This window comes from Sphaerodactylus townsendi, linkage group LG01 (assembly GCF_021028975.2).
Source record: "Sphaerodactylus townsendi isolate TG3544 linkage group LG01, MPM_Stown_v2.3, whole genome shotgun sequence".
Taxonomy (NCBI): domain Eukaryota; kingdom Metazoa; phylum Chordata; class Lepidosauria; order Squamata; family Sphaerodactylidae; genus Sphaerodactylus; species Sphaerodactylus townsendi.
Window position 1 is genome coordinate 152,983,971 of NC_059425.1, and position 23,060 is coordinate 153,007,030.

The 23,060-nt window shown below is 45.4% G+C and overlaps 1 protein-coding gene across 1 annotated transcript; it reads left to right on the forward strand.

Annotated features, from left to right (window-relative positions):
- The first annotated feature begins 12,602 nt into the window (after positions 1-12,602).
- Positions 12,603-14,141, forward strand: LOC125439492 (splicing factor YJU2-like). Its single transcript, XM_048508596.1, has one exon. It carries the CDS (start codon positions 12,647-12,649, stop codon positions 13,649-13,651), a length of 1,005 nt encoding a protein of 334 aa, XP_048364553.1. The 5' UTR covers positions 12,603-12,646; the 3' UTR covers positions 13,652-14,141.
- Positions 14,142-23,060: the final 8,919 nt, after the last annotated feature.

Consider the following 23,060-nt stretch of genomic DNA (forward strand, 5'->3'; position numbering starts at 1 on the left):
CTCAACAGTACATCATCAATATAACACTGGTTACCTCACTTGGAACCATCGCTTTACATATCCAGACAAGTTAGGCCCATGTCATACAAAAACACAAATTGCATGTATGAAAAGAGGTGGTCTTTTCGTAACCCTGGTTTTAATTTGTCACAATCACAATCACCTTTATTGGCATTAGGATTAGACAGTGGTTATAGACTATTATTAAATTGTTAAATTTAAAATCATATATTACATCTATGGATTTTGCTTTCCAACTTGACAGTTCATTTATAAAGCTATAAAATGGATTAAAAGGGTTTAGCCATTCAATTCTAAGACAAATTTGTAAAACAAATATCATATGACTATATTTAAGATCCAACGCCAGGAAATGTCTGGCACTTCCCGATTTAGTGCTATTTGCTAAAAGGATATATCCACTCCTCAGGCTCTGGAGAATTACTAGTTGAAACAACAGGATAATTAGATTTTCATAATATTGAAGTAAATAAATAAATAACATTGAGCCTTTACTTATACTTTTTATAATAAACCCGAAGTGCCATGGCTGAAGAATATTACTCATTTAAATCTAGTTTATGTTTGCATAATAACTGATTTCATTCAACTTTGCATTCAGTGTCTGGTTTTAATTTGTCAATGAGCAACCCCAAGCATCCTGGATCAACCCATCACTCCGAAAGAATAATGGCCAGCTATTGAAGGCCAGGCTGGTGCCAGAAATCAATAAACAATTCATATTGTTCTACTCTTACCATAGGCTGTTTCCGCACGGTCAAATAACAGCACCCTAGGGATGGAAAAAACACTGTCCCTGGGGTGCTGTTCACACAGGAGGCACTGCTGCATCATAGCAGCGCCATCCTCGCCCCCCCACAAGCGGCGCAAAGACACCACTTTCAAACCTCGCTCCCTCAGCACGGTTTTTGAAAAGCGGCATCTTCTCGCTGGTGTGGTGCAAACCGCACTGGCGTGAGGGCACCACTTTTGGATCCCCCTACACTCACCTCTCCATCCAGCGCAGCTCTGCAGGGATGGAGGGACACGCCTACGTTGCCCTCTGACCCCTGGAGGTCGGAGGGAAGCATGGGTGTGTCCCTCCAGCCCTGCAGAGCTGTACTGGATGGAGAAGTGAATGAGCTGGATGGACTGGGGGTGGCTTGTTCGTTACATCTTTGGGGCTGCACGCATGCTACCGTGCGAACGGCCTCTGAGCCTCCACCGGTACAATTCATGCTGGTGGAGGTGCGTTTCCACCACCGTGCAGAAACAGCCATAGAGAGAAGTGAGGAGGTGTTATCTAAAGTTGGGGGTTGGAGACCCAAAGTCTGGCATATATCCTTGAAGATGGAAACATTGTGACATAGTACAAAATCTACTGCTTATAATAGAACTTTTGGAGGATATAACTCACTCCTCGGGCCTTCTCTATTGACAGGCAATAAAGGCCTCTTTCTTCCTGTCCAGATGCCTAAGAAATAGGAGTGAGAATCTTCTCCTGGAAAGAAGAACACTGCACAAGCCTAAGATCGTTCTCTAAGTTAACTGCTTTCTTCAAATAGTCATTTTAAAGCCTATTTTTCTAATTTCATTTGCAAACTGTAAGCCTCTAAAATCTATTCTTTTCTAAGCTATACTACCTCCATAGTAGTATAACCAAATCAAATTATACTACTCTACTGACGTCATTTGTTCTAGGAATAAGAAAATAATCATTTTCCAAAATGGTCTCTCAATCCTTCTCCTTTCTTGAACCGGAGCGCTCTCTGCTCCTTTGCAGCAGCTCTCACCCCTGCTTCTCTTCACCAGCTGCCCCCCTTCTTCAAACCCACAGCATCCCAACATCCCTTTCAGCCCTCACTGTTTTCTTCCAGCTGGCTGTTAGGAATACTACATTGCCAGTCAAGCCCCCTGAGGCTGCTTGGGTGGCTACACCCTTTTATTATAGCATTTAAGAACTCTAAGAGCACTTGGAGTTTGCCTTTCAAACAGGGCTTCAGAGATGCTTTAAAGGTTCCTTATCTATTAAAATATCAGTCTATAGTCTTCTTTATACCATTGCAGCACCCTGAGTGAATAAATGCATTTTTAAACTCTATTAAAATTGGTCCATTGTATTTAAACTGCACATTTAAAAGTCTTGTGTAATGCTAATCAGTATGGCAAGCAACTCCCATGCAGTGCTGTGTCCGCCTGAGGTAAAATTTATTTTCATAAGACAGCTAACATTTTCTATTCAAATGTGCCAGCTGTTGAAGCCTCCTCTAACGAAACCAGAATTAAACAATTGTGCTGTTTCATCCTGGTCCTTCACATTCCCTTTAGCCTTTTCCACAAAAAAAGCCCTCCCAAACTTTTCATTGTTTTCAAACCCTGTGTTTGGCACCTCATCTTTCAAGACTGAAAAAAAGAGAGCATTAGATCCCATAATCAAAAGTTGGTACTGACAGAGCTACATCATAGGGACAACTGTGTAAAAGATAAGATTAATAAAAACCAGCCATTAAACATGTTTAAAACATATGAAGAAAAAAAGACAACGTTTAAAAGCTGTCAAGCTAATCAGCAGATTTTGTAGAAAGCAAAAAAGAGAACCCGAGCCCATCCTGTTTCCACACCTGGTAAGTATCTAGAGTAAGGATACTCTACATTTACATTCCTTCCTTCCACTAAAGAAATCAAGAAGGCATACCCAGGCGATTTCCTCTTCCACATGAACTTCCCATGTGAGTCAGGTTATTCTTAGAAAAGGGTTTGCCCCGGATCAGCCTTTGAGTTTCATAGCTCATTTGAAATTTTGAGTCTTCTCCATCCCACTGTGATATTTTAACTACCATACTATATTTCTCTCATTTCCAGTTTAAGATAAATTGTGGCTAAGACTGGGAAGGGGGCAGTTGTCCCAAAAAAACAGTGTTACATCACTTCCATGAAAGCTATGCTGTCATGGCTTATTGTCAAATTTTAACTCATTCAAACAACTTTTTTTTTGGTGATCCCTTCCCCACCCCCCCACCCCCCCCACACACAAAAAAATTGCCAGGTTCGTTGATTTAAAGTTCCTGCCACAAACTCATTCAGACAGTTTAGCCTTGACAGTCACATCAGATGTCATCCACAGGAGCTTGGCACAATTCTTTGGGAAGCATAATACAAAATCTACACACTGATATTTCATTGAACAACACTGCATTATTTGTTCAGTACCCTGAAATAGATACTCTTGTATTCTACATTTTTTTAAAAAAAATTAAGTAAACAAATGAATGTGCACATAGTAATTATCAGAAAGTACTAAATGCTCTTGATCATGATTATCCCATGACATTTTGGCATGTTGTCCAAGGTTGCTGTTTTGCTTCAGTAACACAATTGGTGCAAGCTGTGTCTGTTCTTGTCTCAGTAACACAATGTCTCAGTAACACTTGCCATTACAATTCATGGTCATATAATCACAAGATTTAACATTAGCAATTGATAGATACATACTCTAAGCAGTGGTGCTTAATAGCCCAGCAGTTGGGTTGCTTTCTAATCTGAGCATCTGCATTGTGCTCTTCCCACTGCCAGCTTATAAAACAATATATTGTTACTAGCAGGAGGCGGACGGGAGGGGGACTGATCAGGCTGTGGGAGAGCCGCTGCTGTTCCTGCCAGTTTGCCTTCTCCCGCTGCCCCCACTGCTTCTCCCACCTACCCCCAAACTTACCTTTTGATTCTTCCACTGGGTAAGTCTTTGCCTTTGTCTTTGGGGTGGGTGAGGGTGGTGGGGAATGAAGAAGGTGCTGCCTGGCCCTGTGGGGAAGGCAGCTTCCTGCTGCAGCCCTGCCAGGTGTGGCTTGGCTTTTGGGATGGGAGAGCATGAGCAGGCTGGACGTTTTGCTTAGGGTGGGTGGAGGGGGCTTCCTGCAGGGCATTGGCGGCTTGGTCATTGGGCAGGGGTGGGAGATAAGGTGAGAGGGAAAGGGGCTTCTCCCAGGTGCTGCACATGCTCTACTAGGGCCAGCTCAGTCTTTGGGGGGTGGGAGAGGGCAGGCAGGGGATTGGGCTGTTGGGGTCCTGGGAGAGGTTGGGTGAGGGAGTGGGTTGGGCTGGTGAGGCAGCACGCTGCAACCCAGTGCTGCCCCCCTAACCAGGGTGGCTGTTGGGGATCTGGAAGAGGGTGAGCGTGGGAGTGGGGAGGGTTGGGCCAGACCAGTGAGGCAGAGCATAGCAAGCTGTGCTGCCCCGCCTGCCCAGGTGGCTGTTTAGGGCCTACGAGAGGGTGGGCTCGGGAGACAGAAGGGTTGGGCCAGGCCGGTGAAGCAGTGAACAGAAACCTGGTGCTACTGCATCAGCTTGCTCATGGGCAGTGGCGTACCAGGGGTAAATGGTGCCCGGAGACAAATTGTCTCCAGGACACCCCCCAGGCTCTGCCACCCACCACCCCAGCTCCGCCCCCTGATGCTCCAGGCTCCACCCCCCCACTCCTCAACCATGGACATGGGCAAGGTCTAGGGTGCTTGGAGTCAGCAGGAAGTCCTGCTGCCTTGACATTTTTGCGTGCCTCGGACGGGGTCGAGGCATGAGAAAATGACAAGACAGCAGGACTTCCTGGTCATGTGGGGGGGGCGATTTTGCGCCCCCCACGTGACCAGAAGAGTGGCGCCCGGGGACAAGGGGTACCCCTTGTCCCTAGGCAGATACGCCACTGCTCATGGGTCAAGAAAAGACAGGTGGGGGAGTGGGTAATGTCAGAAGGACAACCTTTCCACCAATGGGCACTTAAGAGTGAGTCCTGCATGCCAACTGGGGGGGTGGTGGGGTTTCGTCGTTGTGACATTTCATCCATTAGAGAATTCTGTATAAGGAAGAGGTTGCTGTCTAATTACTGTGAATAAGTCAATCTTAAGTCTTTATCAAAACCATGTGAAGGCTCTTCACTATAGTTGTGGATGTTTCCTCAGTGAGAATTAACTGGTAGGAAATATTAATCTGGGAAAATAAGCACTCTAGCCTACTATCCTGCTTCTCTAGCAACAGTGCTGAAAGATTCCCAGACTTCACTAAGCCAGCAGAGGAAAAACTCTATGCCAGTGAGGCAAAACAAGCCCTATCGGCATTACCAACCAATATCACCTCCACGTTATTTGATTTTCTGATTGCTCTGTGTTTTCTTGAATGAAAGCCTGGTGAAGATTTACACCTTTAGCTGTTGAGGGAGAGGGCGTCTAATTGTGGGTTTGAGAAAGAAAGAGAAATAGTGTTTTGCAGTTTCTAGAAGTCGCAGCCAGGGGAGGCAGGGAGCACCTTGGACTGCAGACTCCCCCTGTCTCTTTTTCTGTGAACCTGAATGGGGTAACAGATTTACTGCCTTGTGGAAATGCCTACTTAATGTTTTCCCTATAAAGTTGCTCATAAAGTAGCTATTATAAAGATTCAGTATATCAATTGTTTTCTCATCAAAAAAATATCAGAGCGGAGAAAAATTGTAACAAGAACTTCTGTTCACTTGGGACACCCAGGTGTGGGTAGCAACCGGTCATCTTTTTCACTTAATCTTGCCCAATTCCTCTTCTCATTAAGCCCTAACCCTCATAATTTTTGAACTCGAAGATCCCATGATTCCCAACATATCTCTTTTTGGTAGCCAGAGGAGATCCTTTTTTCAACAATAGAAAAGCTTGTATGATCCACCCCAGTAACTAAGCTACTAGTAGCATTATTCAAGCACCCAAATGGTTAATAGGCTCCAGGGGCGTAACGAGGCAGCCCTGGGCAAACTGTAGCCCTGGGCAAACTGTAGCCCTGGGCAAAACCTGAGTTGGATGCCCCCCCCCCCCATGGGCGGCCACTCCACCACAACCAATTTTTTTGCACCAGGACATTGGTGCCTGCAGGGGGTGCATTTTTAGACATATCAGCACCAACATTTCAGTATATCATCAGTAGACTGTCCTTATGCTACTCCCCAAGTTTGGTGAGGTTTGGTTCAAGGAGTCCAAAGTTATGGACTCCCAAAGGAGGTGCCCCATCCCCCATTGTTTCCAATGGGAGCTAATAGGAGATGGGGGCTACAGTTTTGAGGGTCCATAACTTTGGCCCTGCTGCACCAAACTGCACCAAACCTGGGAGGTATCATCAGGGAAGTCTCCTTATGAGACCCTGAAATTTATGAGACTGTGCCTTCAGAAATGTCCCCCCCTCCGAGCCTGCAACCCCCATGGACAGCAATACAGAAAACTTAATGCAGAACAAAGATTCTTGGGCAAATTTCTGGGATGTTCCTGCAGGGGGCGCATTTTTGGATGTATCGGCACCAAAATTCCGGGGTATCATCTGGAAACTGTCCATTCTTTGCTAAGGAGATGGGGGCTACCCTTTTGAGGGTCCATAACTTTGGACCCCCTGAACCAAACTGCACCAAACCTTGGGGGTGCCATCATGACAGTCTCCAGATGATACCCTGATGTTTTGGTGCTGATACGTCCAAGAATGCCCTCCCTGCAGGAACATCCCGAAATTTGCCCAAGAATCTTTGTTCTGCATTGAGTTTTCTCCATTGCTGTCAATGGAGGTTGCAGGCTGGGGGGGGGGGGGCACATTTTTGAAGGCACCGTATCATAACTTTCAGGGTCTCATCAGGAGACTGCCCTAATGATACCTCCCAGGTTTGGTGCAGTTTGGTTCAGGGGGTCCAAAGTTATGGACCCTCAAAAGTGTAGCCCCCATCTCCTATTAGCTCCCACTGGAAACAATGGGGGATAGCAGCACCCCCTTTGAGAGTCCATAACTTCGGACTCCCTGAACCAAACCTCACCAAACTTGAGGGGTATCATAAGGACAGCCTCATGATGATACGCTGAGATTTTGGTGCCACTAGCCTAAAAACTGCACCCCCTGCAGGCCAAAAATGGAAAACCACTAAAATACCCAAAAACGAACCCAGCATTTTGATGCCCCCCACAAAGTGATGCCCTGGGCAGCTGCCCACCTTGCCCAATGGGCATTACGCCAGTGATAGGCTCCTTTTTAGTGTGTCTAAGGTATTTATATCCTGCCTTGGGATGACAATGGAGCTACAAATCACTAAAATACTTTAAATCACTTTGAATAAGAATCACTAAAATACTGAAAATCACTATAAAATAATTTCAAATGTATAATATACTTAAGACCTGCTCCAGGAGCCATAACATGAATGACTGGTGTTCAGATGGCACCCTTTTCATACAGCAGCTGTATTAAAAATCAATGTATTTAAAGGACTGAAACACAGCACTAACGTTAATCCTAGTAAAGGTTTGGTGAATCACTTGAAGGCATGGCAAGAACATTAATAAATTTACTTGGAGCAATAAAAGACCAAGAATAAGATTTAAAGTTTTACAAGATGAAAGTTTACACACAATGAGGGCTGAAATCAACACATGAGGGAAGAAATTGGCCATGATATTTCCCATCTGAAGTCACCCAGCATGGAGCTGATGAGCACAGGAAATATACATGCATAGACTCTATCCCTGTGATCAGAAGTAATACAAAAAAATCTAGCATTCCCAATCATTGGGAGGCGATTCACATGTGTTTCCTACACCTATAGGTTCTGGGTGTACACATTGGCAATTGTGCATTGACAGGCTGGGACCAGCATACTGCTCTCTCTTTACGCATGTTTATTCCAATGCACATAATCTCACATGAAAAGGGTTTTTCATGTTTCAGTTGGTGGAATATATTTTGGAACCCAAAAGGCTGGATTTCAAAATTAATCTCACAGAGTATGATTGGATATACCTATCATATCCTAGCCTTAGTCCTTCATATACAAGAAAGAAAATTAAGGCAGCCTAACTCTTAGGGGTATCGTGAGGCTAAAATGATACACCAAACTTTATGATAGTTATGTAAATTGATTGTTTGTGCCATCAAGATGGTTGTCAATTGCAATTGTTACTCAGAAAGAAATCCCAGTTTGGTGACCATACCTTCGCTTTTTTATTTTTCTGAAGTAATAGATCTATTTTGTGTTTTTTCTTTATGGCTTGTTCGTGAAGTTAAGCAACTTTTAAAAATCTTACAGAAGACTTTTCAGTGATAGGTCTCTAAAGTGTCTTTTGAAAACCTATCAAAACCCTCTTCTTCTATTTTTGTGATTCTCATATCTGCTTTAGACTTTACTTTCAGGTGACCGGTGAAGGGCAAGCTTAAGGAATGAGCTGCTTGCAGTTCCTGAATTAGACTTCTTCCTAGAGGTTAGTTGATTACTATTACAGACATAAAAATCTAAGTATCATAATTCTGTTGTTAATGCTTTCACAGAAAAGGTTTCTAACCGAATGAAATCGATAAGTGTAAATAAATCTAGCAAAAAGCCATTTATACATCCCTTTAAAATGCACTTTATATCACGTCCTTGAAGACTGGGAGTGTATTTTTTTGCCTTAAGAGTTGCATTGAATCAGGGTTTGGGCGAAAACACTGAAGAATGATGTCTTGCAATTGGTGAAGAGAGTAAACTCCAACTCTTGAATGTCACTATAGCTAAAAGATTAACTCTACAGCTGCTAAAATTATGCTGTAGTCTAGGAGCTTAAATACAAGTTTTTATGCCCTCTTGTGTGTGTTAAATGGTGTCAAGTTGCTTCTGACTCAAGGCAACCCTATGAATTAGTGACTTCCAAAATGTCCTATCATTAAAAGTTTCCTCTGGTCTTGCAAAATTAGGGTCGTGGTTTCCTTTACAGAGTCATTCCATCTCATCTCAGGTCTCCCTTGTTTCCTGCTGCCTTTAACTTTCTGTATCATTATTAACTTTTCCAGGGACTGTTGCCTTCTCATAACGTGACCAAAGTATGATAGCCTCTGTTCAGTCATTTTAGCTTCTAAGGAGAGTTCAGGCTTGATTCGATCTAGAACCCACTGGTCTGTCTTTTCAGTGGTACATGATGGCCATAAAACACTCCTCCAACATCAAATGAATCCTCCTCTCAAATGAATCAGCTTTCTTCTGGTCAGCTTTCTTCATTATCTTCATTATCCCAGCTTTCACACCCATAATAGAAAATTACTGTGGCACACATTGACTTGATCTTGGTCCCCAGTGAAACATCCTTACACTTAAGAATCTTTTTCTAGCTCCTTCATGGCTGCCCTTTCCTGTCTCATTCTCCGGTTTTCTTGGCTGCATTGTCCCTATTGGTTGATGAAACGAAGGAATAGAAAGTCTTAAGCAATTTCAATTTCCTCATTGTCGATCTTCAAATGGAGTAGTTCTCCAGTAGTCATTACTTTTGTCTTCTTGATGTTCAGATGTAGTCCTACTTTGGCACTTTCTGCTTTGACTTTTTTGGTAATCTCTTTTCTAATTTTCAACCTATATACATTTATTTTGTTCTTCCTCTAAATAGCTTAGTATCCATGGTTCTTCCCCATGTGTCCTCACAATCCATCTCATTTTTCCTCTTTTCCTAGCATTATTGCCTTTTCCAGTAACTCTTGTCTTCTCATTATGTGACCAAAGTAAGACAGAATCAGTTTAGTCATTTCAGCTTCCAGGGACTAATCAGGCTTGATTTCATCTAGAACCTACTTGTTGGGGGGGAGGGGGGGTATCCAGCAGCTCACTTTCCATAACACTCTCTTCCAACATCACATTTCAAAGGAATCTATTTTGACACTACACTCTAGCTAAACTACTCAATTTGATTATCTTATACTCAGTTAGAGCAGCTACCCAGTCCTCTGAAGCCCCTGCCAGCTCCAGTTTGTCATCTGCCAAACTCATGCATGATTTTCAGAAGTAGCTTCCTTCCATTGTCTTGAGTTTGCAGAATTGGAAAGGGAAAGCATGGTGTTACCCTCAACCTTCAAAGAAAGGCAGATAAAACTGGTCAATAATAACAACAACAACCCCACCCACCATAGGACTAACATCTAGGACATAAAAGATACAAAAACAGGAAAGTAAAAAGAGGGAAAGAGAGAGGGGATAGCATAAATACTCCATTCTTAATATTATAAAGGAGGAGAACAGATAATACATGGACTTCAACTGTAGCTGTTAAAATATATGTGAAATAATATCGAGGAAATCAAAAGTTGTAACCATAAGACTAACTTTATTTACAGAACATGGGTTTTCATAGACTACTTAATCAGATGCTAAGGACTGTAAGCAACAAGCTAGGGAAATTTTGAATATTTATGAAAAAAACTTAATAAGGGGATAATAATAATAATAAAAAAGTTGTGGCTGTCCACCTCCTCCCTGGCGCCCCCGGGCGGTTGGTCCTTCCCACCTTCTCTAACCTGGGGTTGATTGTCCCCAGACGTGTGGTCTTCTCAAGGGGCCAAGAAACAAACATGCCAAGGGTGCCTGTCTGGGCTGCAGCCCTCCGCCTCTGTACGTCCCTACCAGGCCTCTGCCTTTTCCCCTCCTACACCCTGTTCCTTCACAGGGTCCCCCCTGTTACCGCCCAGGGTTGGGATAGGCAGGGAGAGGTAGGCTCACACCCTGTTACTGCACAGGGTGTGGCAAGGTTGAAGGGTTGACTTCCCCGCTAGCTGGCTCCCCTCCCAACCTAGACCCTTCGTTCCCCCTTGTCCACTCTCTTCCACTCTCACTCGAGAGCCCCTTGGTATTCTCCCCCACGTCCCGCTTCCCTCTCCTTCCCAGTTGCTTCCTTTTTCCTCCCTCATCGCTGCGGCCACGGGGGAGGGACTAATTGCCGCCTTGCCACGGCTCGCCTCCATGGTTCCCATCGTGCCGCCGGGGGCAGGACCGCCCCCCTTCGTGCTCCCCCGCATTCTGGCGCTGAGGGAAAGTCCAGGCGTCGTGTCCATAGCTTTGGACCCGCTGGACCAAACTTCACCAAGCCTGGGTGGTATCAGTAAGAGACTCTCCTGGTGATACCTCCCAGGTTTGGTGAAGTTCGGTTCAGGGTGTCCAAAGTTATGGACCCTCAAATGTGTAGCCCCCATCTTCTATTAGCTCCCATTGGAAACAATGGAGGATGGGGCACCCCCTTTGGGAGTCCATAACTTTGGATCCCCTGAACCAAAACTCACCAAACCTGGGTGGTATCATCGGGAGAGTCCCCCAAACAATCTCTGAAAGCTTGGTGCTGCTAGCCCAAACAATGCGCCCCCTGCAGGCCAAAAACCGAAAAACAGTAAAAATGTTTTTAAAACCCACAAACGGGTGGGCAGAGCTTCGGACATGAATGGGGGGTTTGAACGTGAGAACCCCCCCCCCTTACCTACGTCCTTGGCTCTCATACAATGTGAACACAACCTATATCATGCTCACTCAGTCCCCCCCCCCCCCCCTCCATCCTCATATCAACTCTTGGCCAGGCGAAGTGTACAGAAATGTGCCTTTCCATTCTCTCAGGCTTTTTTGCACTTGTAAATTAGGTGGCACAGAAATGTAGATTCAGGCCTATTACAGTATAAGTAGGAATTCAACTCAGGGTTTTTTTAATCAAGGTATATCATTCTCACTGAATTGATGTTTATTCAAACAACAGGTTGAAAGAAAACAGAAAAGAACAACATTAAGACAGGAAAAATGACCTCAATTTTCAGAAGACATGGAAAAATATATCTTTCCAAAAAAAGAAAATGAACATAAAGCGAGGGAGAGGAAGATTTAATTAGCAATCCAAAATATGATGGGAAAATAAATTTTCACTTTTATTAACAACTACTGAAGCTGAAAAGACAAAGATTTATGTATGAAAAAGTCCTTTTTTATCTTTCAGGAAAATAAAATTAGTTCTAAAAACTTTTGTGAAAGATATTAAAAATATACCTAACAAAAATATACCTAACAGCGTTTGGGACTCTTTAGTTTGGAGAGGAGATGTCTGAGGGGGTATATGATTGAAGTCTATAAAATTATGCATGGGGTAGAAAATGTTGACAGAGAAATTTTTCTCTTTTTCTCACAATACTAGAACCAGGGGGCATTCATTGAAAATGCTGGGGGGAAGAATTAGGAGTAATAAAAGGAAACACTTCTTCACAACGTGTGATTGGTGTTTGGAATATGCTGCCACAGGAGGTGGTGATGGCCACTAACCTGGATAGCTTTAAAAAGGGCTTGGACAGATTTATGGAGGAGAAGTCAATCTATGGCTCCCAATCTTGATCCTCCTTGATCTCAGATTGCAAATGCCTTAGCAGACCAGGTGCTCAGGAGCAGCAGCAGCAGCAGAAGAAGGCCATTGCTTTCACCTCCTGCATGTGAGCTCCCAAAGGCACCTGGTGGGCCACTGCAAGTAGCAGAATGCTGGACTAGATGGACTCTGGTCTGATCCAGCAGGCTAGTTCTTAAGTTCTTAAATCCTTCATCAAACATCATGTAAAAAAAATCTTACATTCCTTTCTATTCCATCATATACATGTCCTAACTAAAAAGAACATGCCACTAAAAGAAAATTTCTTGTAGAAAATATGCAGCAAATTATTACCTCCACAACTACAAATGGAACAGCTGGATCTAGATGTCAGCACCAGAGACTGAATTGGTATTTGAAAATGATCATGGTGTCTCCCCTGCCAGGTAAGTATAAGAGTTTGAGGGGCGGGGACATCCCAGAATCGCGGAAGTCCTGAGTGGGCGAGGAAGGGAGAGTCCGAGCTGGTGTGAAACGGCAAGATGTCGGAGAGAAAAGTGTTAAATAAATACTACCCTCCAGACTTCGATCCATCGAAGATCCCCAAGCTTAAACTTCCAAAGGACAGGCAGTATGTGGTGCGGCTTATGGCTCCCTTTAACATGAGGTGCAAGACGTGTGGCGAGTACATCTACAAGGGCAAGAAGTTTAATGCCCGGAAGGAGACGGTTCAGAGTGAATCCTACCTGGGACTCCCCATCTTCCGGTTTTACATCAAATGCACCCGCTGCCTTGCAGAAATCACCTTCAAGACGGACCCCGAAAACACCGACTACGCCATGGAGCACGGGGCCACGCGGAACTTCCAAGCGGAAAAGCTTCTAGAGGAGGAGGAAGAGAAGCGGGTGCAGAAGGAGAGAGAAGATGAAGAGCTCAACAACCCGATGAAGGTTCTGGAGAACAGAACCAAAGACTCCAAGCTGGAAATGGAGGTTCTGGAGAACTTGCAGGAGCTGAAGGAGCTGAACCAGCGCCAGGCCCGCGTGGACTTTGAATCCATGTTGCAGCAGTACAAGGATTACGAGGAGCAGAAGCGGCGGGCAGTGGAAGAGGACGAGCAGGAGATGAAAGCTATGCTGGAGCAAGCTCAGGCGAGGCGGCTGTTGGAAGACTCTGATTCCGACGAAGAATCCGTTCGGCCTCCTGCAAAGTCGCTGCCTAAAGCCAAGCCTACAGACTTCCTGCCGGAGGACTCGGAGCCCCAGGCCAAGAAGCCGAAGGTGGAATCCTGGGAAAGGAGCATCGGCAAACTGTCCAGCAAGGCGGAGCTCTCTGGGCTGGTGGCGACGAAGAAGAAGCCGAATCACAGTACCCCGAACGGAGCTGGGGCTCAGAATGGGCCGAGGGGCTCAGGTGTTAGTCACGCCTCACAGCCTTCAGGGTCAAGACTGCCGGGCACTTCGTCGCTTAGCCTCTTGGGCGCCTACTCGGACAGCGAGGACAGTAAGAGTGATTGGCTGTCCCCACCTCAGAAGCGAAAAGGCTGAGCCCATGGCCCCAACTTTGCCCCTTTGTGGTAAATGGATCCCTTTGTGGTACCGTCCCTTTGTGGTAAATGGATTTAGTCGCAGACGGCGAGGGGAGAAATAGAGAATATCTGGCCATCGGCACGGGGCACGTTGGGTTTTTGCCTTTCACCGGTGCTGCTGCAAAAATGACCTCGCAATCATTTTCCTAACTGATCACCTCCTAAGGCAACTTCGGTGCCGTTCACCAGTGGGTACCTTCTGTTCTGCCTGTTCCATCAGTTGTGTTGATGCTGGCAAACCGCAGAAGCAGAAAATGCACCTTTGAACTGATCATTCGGTCCACCCAGATCAGGAAGGGTGGGTTGGAGGGAGGGAGATGGAAAGAGAGTGTGTTTCGGGAACAGCTGTCTGTCTGCACATGGGAGTTTGATGTTTTTGCCACCCTATCTTTCTCCCCTCTGTATTGGATGGGTGAATTTTAACATTCAAGTAAATAAACCGATAGACTCATATTTGAAAATGAAAAAGGTCCCTATAATTTTTCTGGAGAGTTTGTATTCCATTTTACTGACAAGGAAGATAATAATCTTGTTTCTAGCCAAAAGGGGATTTTAAAAATTGATCAGTAATCTAGTTATTCATTCCAGAGGACTTGCTAACTTATGTTGCAGAACCCACTAGACCAGTGATGGCGAACCTTTTCGAGACCGAGTGCCCAAACTGCAACTCAAAACCCACTTATTTATCGCGAAGTGCCAATACGGCAATTTAACCTGAATATTGAGGTTTTAAAGGTTCTGGTGGGTTTTCCAGGCTGTGTGGCCATGGTCTGGTGGATCTTACTCCTAACATTTCACCTGCATCTGTGTCTGGCACCTTCAGAAGTGTATCACAGAGGGAAGTCAGTTACACACTGTGATACACTCTGTGACTTCCCTCTGTGATATACTTCTGAAGATGCCAGACACAGATGCAGGCCATGGACGCTGTGATCCATGAAAGCTTGATGGGGATTGGGGGGTGGTGGTGGTGGTGGATGGGAAAGCTGTCACTGCCCATGGTCCCTGTGATCCATGGGCAGAGAAAGCTTGATGAGGGTGTGGGGTGGATGGATCAAAGGAGTTTGGAGCGCCACTCTCTCTCTGAGAGGTAGCCTCTCAGAGAAAAGTGGGTCCAGCTTTTCCTCTCAGAGAGAGAGGGGAACTCCAGCCTCTGCATTTGTTTGGGGGTTTTTTATGCGGAGAAAGGGTCCCTTTCTCGGCTTAAAAAAATACCCAGGCTGGAGTTTTGGAGGCCACCAAACAGGTCGCCGCTGCCATTTCCCCCTCTGCCCGAGGGAGAAAGCAGCCACCATCTCCCTGGGGCAGATGGGGTTCCCTGCTCAGCGCCGCCTGCCCCTGCGCTGTGAGAGCAGGCGGCCCTGAGCAGGTCGCCGCTGCCATTCCTCCTCTACCGGAAGGAGAAGGCAAGCACCTTCTCCCTCAGGCAAAGGGGTTCCCTGCTCGAGGCCGCCTGCTCCCGCAACGGGAGAGCAGGCGGCACCGAGCAGGCCAACACCGCTGCCATTCCCCCTCTGCCCGAGGGCGAAGGCAAGCACCTTCTCCCTCGGGCAAAGGGGTTCCCTGCTCGAGGCCGCCTGCTCCCGCAACGGGAGAGTAGGCGGCCCGAGCAGGCCAACGCCGCCGCCATTCCCCTTCTGCCCGAGGGAGAAAGCAAGCACCTTCTCCCTCGGGCAAAGGGGTTCCCTGCTCGAGGCCGCCTGCTCCCGCAACGGGAGAGTAGGCGGCCCCGAGCAGGCCAACGCCGCCGCCATTCCCCCTCTGCCCGAGGGAGAAGGCAAGCACCTTCTCCCTCGGGCAGAGGGGAGTCCCTGCTCGAGGCCGCCTGCTCCCGCAACGGGAGAGTAGGCGGCCCCGAGCAGGCCAACGCGGCTGCCATTCCCCTTCTGCCCGAGGGAGAAGGCAAGCACCTTCTCCCTCGGGCAAAGGGGTTCCCTGCTCGAGGCCGCCTGCTCCCGCAACGGGAGAGCAGGCAGCACTGAGCAGGCCAACGCCGCTGCCATTCCCCCTCTGCCCGAGGGAGAAGGCAAGCACCTTCTCCCTCGGGCAAAGGGGTTCCCTGCTCGAGGCCGCCTGCTCCCGCAACGGGAGAGTAGGCGGCCCCGAGCAGGCCAACACCGCTGCCATTCCCCCTCTGCGCCGCCGCTGCCAACGCCGCTGCCATCCCCCCTCTGCCCGAGGGAGAAGGCAAGCACCTTCTCCCTCGGGCAGAGGGGAGTCCCTCCTCGACGACGCCCACTCCCACAACGCGAAAGCAGGCGGCCCCGAGCAGGCCAACGCCGCCGCTGGGCTGTTGTGGTTTTTTAGTCTGTATGGCAATGATCTGGTGATTTTTGTCCGCATCTATGGTTGGCATCCCAAGCTTCTGTTTTCTCTAGGTCAGTGATTCCCAACCAGGGTTCCGTGGTACCCTGGGGTGCTGTGAGCATGTCCCAGGGGTACCGTGGCAATACTACCAGCCCCCCTCACTTTTGTGGTGTCTTCTGCCGGTGCCAGCAAGGACATGGAGCTGGCCCAGCGGACAGAACCTGCCACAAGGTCAGCAGCCACTTCCCGCCTCACAGTGCTTCCCTTCACCCTGGGAGGAGGTGGGGGTGGGGGTGGGGGTGGCAAGCAGGGGCACTGAGAGGGGAAGGGGGTGGGATGGCAGGGGTACTGTGAGTTTTGAAGAGTGAGGTCAAGGGTACCATGACATCGAAAATGTTGGGAAACACTGCTCTAGGTAAACTGATCCCTGCATACCCAAGTTCAGCTACATTTCTGGGAGAATTCCAGGGGCCACCTGAAAACTGGCAACCCTAGCAAGTGTGCAAATGGTAATACATTGGGAGTATTATTCATTTTAAATAGAAAACAAAGAATCAGCTTGTGAGAATGGATTCTGCATCTTGAGAGAAAAAGGCACTGTGAGAAGAATATTTAATAATGTTGAGGATTGCATTATCACTAAGAAAAGCCTTTGTTGTTATTTTAATGTTACAGAAGAGTACGACTGCTGTCTTTCACAACGTAAAACCTGAAACAAACTCTTGCAGAACGAACCTTGTATGCCATTTTTGAAAAATATTGCTTTTCAGCACACAATTGGTTTAATTTAGAGGATTGTTTGAAGAATGGAGTTGTGCTGTTCTGCAATTTAAAAAAAACAGAAACCCCTTCAAGACCTCTCCCACAGGCCTTGGGTGGTAGGCCATTCCCTGCTTACAGACAGCATCCTAAGCTAAAACAGCTGCATTCCAATAGCAGTGGACCAGACCTGTAACAAACTGTGATGCCAACTTTCTCCCCATATACATTCAAGCTATATTATTATAGGACTTAATAACATCTTCGACTGGGTGAGCAGCAAATCTCACCTTAGCAAGAGGACTTGGTGGCAGTAGGTACTGTTAGACTGAGCATGGTTGCCACATGGATACATGTTGGCAGAGACAGTGCTTCAAATACGTGAGTCCTGAGTCATTAAGGGCTTTAAAGGTAAGGAGCCATGCCCTCACTGGACCCAGAAACAAAAAGGAAAGCCAGTCCAAGGATTTCAACTATCCCCAGGTGGACGGCTGCACCTTGCACCAGCTGACATTTATGAATTGACATCAAGGGCAGCAGCCCCATGTAGAACTCTACAGTATTTGAGGTTACCATAGCATGGATCTGCATGACCTGGCCAGCTGTCTTTAAGACAGGGACAAACTTTCATGTCATATCATGAAAAATACATTTTTTAACCACCATAATCAGTTGCTTCTTCAACAGGAAAGCAGAATTTAATAAGATCCTTAAGCTTTTTACAAAGCTTATTTTATATTTGTTTGTTTTTGCAAAGGCTGCTCCCCAACTATTTTTGGAAGCTATATCCTGCCTATTGCACAAGCCTTACAGGCCAGTATCATCTCCATCTTCTCTGGAATTGAGTAAATGGTTTGACAATAACCACAGCAATCCAATACATGATGGATCATGTAGTGTACTGGGTTTTTATTAAAAAGCCAAATAATCTTCCAAGTAGACAATAACGCATCATTTGCAGTTGGGGAAAAAATGTTTCTCTGCCAGACAGTTATTGAAATAGATTCATTCTTTACTACTCTTTCTGATCTTAATTCTAAGTTTCTGGTATTTTATTAATTTTACATATGCAGTACAGAATTGTTTTTGCTCTGTGAAATAAAGCAATGCATTTGGAAAGTTTTAAAATGTCAGAAAGAAAGGGAAGGGTGTTTATTCTTCTTTGTCAGCCATAAATTAGCCAATCCTGTGCTGAACAAACACCCCTGCAGGCAAAGCCGTAGCAGCCCATTTCCTCAGCCACACATTACTTTCATCTCTTGCGGCAGCCCAATGGCGATACCATGCTGAGCAACCCTGTGACAGGCTCAGTGATATTCATGCTTCTCAATGGAAGAAGTTATCTCCTCAGTATAAGATACACCAGATAAAATGGAAGAAGTACATTCAGGACAGCACACAGCCCTCCTGATGTACCCTGCACAACTATCCAAGAGACTGTCATTACACAAGCTTCAGATTTTCTCATATCCAATGAAGAGGAAGAAAACTGCCTGATAAATAGTTGGTTTGCTTTGTATTTGTTCCTTTTTGCTAGAGCCAGTTTTACGCGTCACATACGAGGAATGGTACATGACTGATTGCCCTCAATTGTGCTTTCTTTCAGGAACAGTCGTAACCGATGGGCACAGGGACAGCTGCCCCGGTTCTCACACTGGGAGGTCCAACTACTCACCTCCATAAAAGAGGAGGAAAAGAAGATCAAGGTGCTGCCACCTCTTGCATCTGCCACGTCTAGGGTTCATGCAGTGGCTTTCAATGGCAGCAGTAGCTCCCACCCACCTTGCATGGGTTGGAGGTCATCCCTTGCTTGCACCTGGCAGTGGGTACGAACAGTGAGGTGGCCATAATTCTGTGGCCTTTTCTTGAACTTCTGTCTAAGGCCCTAGAATCTCCAGGACAGCCCCTGCCTCCTTTATAATGCTTGAAGAGGGACTTGGCCCATTTCTTCTGCATTAGCACACATACATTTCAGGGGTATCTGATTGCTGTTATTCTTTCAACAAATTAACCTTAGGCATAATAAAGGAAAGGGGACTTTAAAGTAAGGTAGCTATACAAAAATAGAAGAAAAGATGCTAAATGAGGGACATTTCAAGTGAAGAGATTGCCTTTGTTACAAGGCTTCAAAGAATACATAGAATACAAAACCATATAAACCATATAAATCCTACATGAAAATTATTCCTGGCAGGGTGAAATACAGTTGGCTTAACATACAGGAGGCCTTTTTGCAGATTTACAGTTCAATCCTATGCAGTTATTCCAGTCTAAGCCTGTTGAAACCAGGCTTTGAAAAAATATCAGTTGACTTAGACTGAAGTAACTCCTAGCAGGATAGTACTGTTAATTAGGTTAGATTCTGCCTGCTGAAATAAACCCTCATCTTGCAAAAGGAATACCAGGACAAAATAGAAATGGCCTCTTTTTCCCTTTGAAAAAAATAAAAGTCAGCCATTATTTGAATCTGGCTCTAGCTCTAATCAAAACTCATTGGTCACTGAAAAGGCAGAGAGAAGAGGTTAAAGGGATGGGGGAATAAATAATAGTTGGTACATTAGCAAAGCTGGAGATTAATTTTCAATGATGCACTAAGTATACAATCAATAGAAACCAAATTGGGGAATATTATCTAGTGAATAGAGGGCATGATTTCACCTTTAGATACATTCTCATCATTGTAGTTGAAAGAAGCTCTGCATGGAAAATTCTTGATTATCCCCACTTGGATGGCTGAATGTGATATTCAAAGCAGACAAAAAACACATGAGGCTATACATGGATAGCAAGCACTACATTCACTTAACAATCTCAGTATCAATGATTGAATAATTTTATTAATCAGCCGGTACAAATGTTCATGTTGTTAAGAAATCAAATCTTGCTCTACAATAAATGGAGTAGATTATATAGTCTTCCAAACACATGCATATCTGTACACATCCCGGTAATAAATAATAGATAACAATCTTGTTACTACAATGGAATAACATGAACCTATCTAACTTACAAACGGCATGCCAATTTGGATCAAGGTGATGACACGTCATCTCTCAGCCCTATACTATTCCTAGAATAAGATATGCAAGTGTTCCTGGCTCCTCATAGCTACAAACAAATTGCTGAAGGAGTCCTTGCCAAGTCACCACTTAGCTTTGGTGAGGCATTCAAAACCCAAGGTGATTCCTGCTCCAGTTCTTTCCTTTCATTGTCTGTTTGGCATCTTGTGTTTTTAGTGAGTTTAATGATAGGTATAGTCAGTGGTGGGATCTGAAAATTTTAATAACAGGTTCCGATGGTGGTGGGATTCAAACAGTGGCAGCGCCGCACACATGCACCTCCAGTCCCTATTGGGCAGGGAGGTTGCTTTAGTAACCCCTTCTCGGCACTCAGAAAAAATTAGTAACCACTTCTAGAGAACTGGTGAGAACTGGTTGGATCCCACCTTTGGGTATAGTGAATTTTATGTATTAGTAACATTGTTTTAAAATGATTGTACATCGCCCTGAACCCAACTTCAGCTGGGGAGGGTGGGATATAATTGTAATAAAATGAAATAAAAATAAATGTAGTAGCCCTGAAAAGCCAAGGAAGCCTCTTCAGCATTAAGGCCATGCTCCGTAATTTCCATTCCTCCTATACCATACTTGTACCTTCTGTCCCTGTCAGCTGGAATCTATCCAATATGTACCAGTCATATTTTAACCACAGCCTTTCTCTATTCTCAGGGCAGTGTAGATCCTTCCCCATCCTCCCATCCAATCTCAGATTAATCCTCTTAACAACCCTTTGAGGTAGGTTAGCACGAGAGAGTGAGAGACATCAGGCCCAAAGCCATCCTTCAAGCAGCTTGACTGAGTGGGGATCTGTCCACACACCTTAACAAGTACACCACCCTGGATCTCCCTATTTACAGCCCAACTACATGTTTTTGGTTTTAAAGAGTGGGGTCCAGACCCAAACCAGATTCTTTACAGACACAAATCAGCTGCCGAGAATGGTTAAAACAACACCACCACAAAGAGCCCAAACAGGCTCAGATCACCACTGTGGAAGGAGGAAGGACTCCTGCCTTCCCCAACAAGTCATCTAAAATGTGTGTTGGGGGCGGCGGGTATCCTGATTAGCTACACTGCAATAGCTGGGAGGAAAGGAAGGTGCTGAGATGGCTCCCAATTATACTGGACCACAAATGTCCAGTCAATGAAGCCTCTCATTGTTTGGCTTCCATAAGGCAAGTGCAGCCAGACCTCATTGCTTGGTGCTCATCTCCCAACTGTGACTACATGCATGCTACGCCACTATCGGGGTGGCTTCAGTGCTGGGGGATGGGACCTTTGTGAATATGCTGTGTGAAACTATTCTTTTGCTGTTTCCTGCCTGCTTATCTGTCCTCTGCTCAGCCAGTGAAGGCCAGGTAGTTTGGTCTGTAGTGCAGCTGTGTGATTGTATGGTGGGCGGGGGAATTGGGCTTGTTAGTTACTTTCAAATAGATACGTTCTGGCTGGGGGCAGCCAGAGACCTCTTCGTACTTTGTACTGTTCTGAACTATTCTGACCAGTAATAAAGGAACCATTGTTCATCAGCAACTGTTTCAATTGCCTGGTTTCGGGATGTTCCGACAGCCACTCTCTCCCACCTATGTTAAACAAGGGGATGAAATGAAATCCCACTGTTAAAGAAATCTATTTCCTCCAGTAATATAGAACAATGAGCCCAAGCAATAGGCTTTCAGTGCAATCCTCAGAATATTTTCCTGAGAGTAAGCCCTGCTGAGTAGCCCTCAGTAGGATTCTGAATAGACCTGTTTATGATTGCACTGCTTAGCACATGCTTTACTCTTCATCTAGAATGACTAGAACTTTATTTTGGCTGGTTCATTGCATAACTGTTCGTAATTGGATAGGGGGTGTCCTTTGAAAGTAATGATGGAAGACTGTAATTTACTCTATGTACTTTAAATAACAAGTTCTTAATGACTTAGACATTTGTACCTACTGATTAATATATTAATTTAATCAGTGACAATGGGATTGCTAATTAAAATGTAAAATTAGCAGCAACCTACTGACAAAAATTCTCTTCAAGAGTTCAACAATGCCCAATGAATGCAGTGATGGCACCAGATTCATTATTTTCAAATGGACTAATGCGTAGAAAGCAAACTGCTGTAATTTCAGGAAATAATCTGAACAGCAGGGGTTATGGAAAATAATGTCAGAGCAAACATCAAGAACTCCTGAGTAACCAGTTTTTGGTGTTGTCTGTTAACCCCTGCAATAACCAGACTCTTGAGTTCAGAAATCGGTTTATTGAAAGGATATCATGAACAGCATACAAGCAGGCTTTATGGGAACTGAGTTCCAGTACAGCATTTTTTGGTTACTATCTTCCCCCATAACTCCTCCCATAACAGCCCCCACCCTCAGGATTCCAGCAGGATGAAATTTCTAACAACATTCCCAAGCAGTGCAAAGTCTCCGAGGTCACTCCAGAGATAGGGCAGGTGTTGGCCAAAGGACGAGAAAGTTATTGCACACCTAAAGCAAAGGAAAACAAACCAGAGGTTCCCACATTGCCCCTCCCCCCTCCCGCCCCAATAGTTTTATAGCAAGAACCAGGGAACAGTTGAAATATTGTCTTCTTGACAGCTGTTTGGTTTCTCCTTTCTGTCATCATCATCAAACAAGAAGATTTATAAACATTTTATTTTTGAAATCGGCAGTGAGGTCCATGGTAGGACATGTTGAGGCCCTAGGTGAAGTTTAACATGTTCCATAACGTTACCAAAAAGTGTATTATTCTCACAATGACATTAAGTCATTTTCTTAAAGCCCATCCCCGCAAAATCTGAGTTTACAAGCTTTAGCTTCCTTAGTTTGTATGTTCATTCAGCTCTGCCCTTTAGTGTGGGCTAGCTTGCCACTGAAAGCCTAGAAACATCAAAATGCAAATAAGTAACACCAGATGTGGCAATCTCACAATTACCTCTGAATCCAAAGTGGAGGAACTCCATGGCAGTTGGAAGTGGAGGAACTCCATGGCAGCCTCCAGTGGAGCTCTAGGCAGCTCTGGGAGTAGAGGTCACTTCCATATTGGCCCCTCCCACCAGCATAAGTGCCACTTATGCTTGCCCAGGCCTGCATTGCTTCCGGGTCACGGTTCACCACCCTCACCCCAGATTGGCCTGCCTATTTCTCTTTCCCAGGTGAAAGGTCACAGACTAAACACATTAAACACAGGTACCTCTCCTTCATGTTCCAGTGAAGGAATTTCTGAAAGGTAATTTGACAGACAAATGT